Raw genomic sequence first — 1,040 nt, forward strand, 5'->3', positions numbered from 1 at the left:
GTGTGTGTGTGTGTGTGTGTGTGCGTGTGTGTGTGTGTGTGTGTTCTAGAGCTCAGGAGTGTAAACTGTGGAGTTTTTCACATCTTTGATCCACGAGCATCTTCTTAACGCTTCATTGCGTTACGGCTCTACACGAGCAGTAGGAGGAGCTACAGAGAGAGTCTGAGACTAAAACAGGAGCTAAACTTTTTTGTCCCGTGTACCCCTTTACATTCTTGTCAAATCATGTGTAGCCCCTCTTAAGTACGCTTTCCTTTTTCATTTGTGGAACAGTGGGCTCCCCTAAACCCCTAACTGTGTCTCCAACATTGGTTCCCTAAGGCTTCATCTACAATTTTATTACAATGAGTGGCATTTATTTATTTTTAAACACCATGTACTTTTATGGGATTACGTCAATAGTAACTATATATGGTCTCCTTTGTAAAATGGAGCTAAATATCGTCTCCTATTGTCAGAAATGTGACAAAAATGGCCTCTACAGGGTAAAATAATCATGTTTCAATAAATTACAAGGAAATATAGTATTTTTTTGAGCAATAGTACTGTTAGTCTGTGATGAATTTGTCCAAAAAAAATAGCCTAAAAAGGAGTGAGGAACATTTCCAAATTATTTTTTAATTAATTGTTAAATATTTCCAAGTACCCCTTGCAATGTGCTCCTGTACCTCTGTTTGGGAACCACTGCTCTAACACTTGGATAGAAGAAAGACGTTGAATTTGTTACACAGCAGCACAATACTGTGGTTTATAAAAGGTTTTAAAGTTTCTCATCAGACACATTACTGTGGTTTATAAAAGAATAAAGTCACCTGTTTGCTTCTCTCTTCAGCTCCCTTTTTATCTGCCTCAGCCTGCTCAGCCTGGTCCAGGGCGTTCTCCTTGTCCAGCTTCAACATCAGCATCTTCTTTTTGATGGCCTCCATTTTGGCTGAAGTTTGATGGATTCTTGAGTAGAAAATAAAGAGAATGAGTGGAAACGAGGCAGAGGGTCAGAGAGCCTGGCAATCAGGAGGAGATACCAAACTGCTGCTAAAGAG

At 39.6% G+C, this 1,040-nt stretch overlaps 1 protein-coding gene across 1 annotated transcript in view; it reads right to left on the bottom strand.

The window, feature by feature from the left end:
- Positions 1-1,040, bottom strand: part of LOC114471834 (tropomyosin alpha-3 chain) — a 14,200-nt gene extending 13,160 nt beyond the window's left edge. The window contains exon 1 of the mRNA XM_028460772.1: positions 813-1,040. Coding sequence (XP_028316573.1) covers positions 813-926 — 114 coding nt within the window. The 5' untranslated portion in view covers positions 927-1,040. The remainder of the gene's footprint in view (positions 1-812) is intronic.

The sequence above is a fragment of the Gouania willdenowi genome, chromosome 11 (assembly GCF_900634775.1).
Source record: "Gouania willdenowi chromosome 11, fGouWil2.1, whole genome shotgun sequence".
NCBI classification, from domain to species: Eukaryota; Metazoa; Chordata; class Actinopteri; order Blenniiformes; family Gobiesocidae; genus Gouania; species Gouania willdenowi.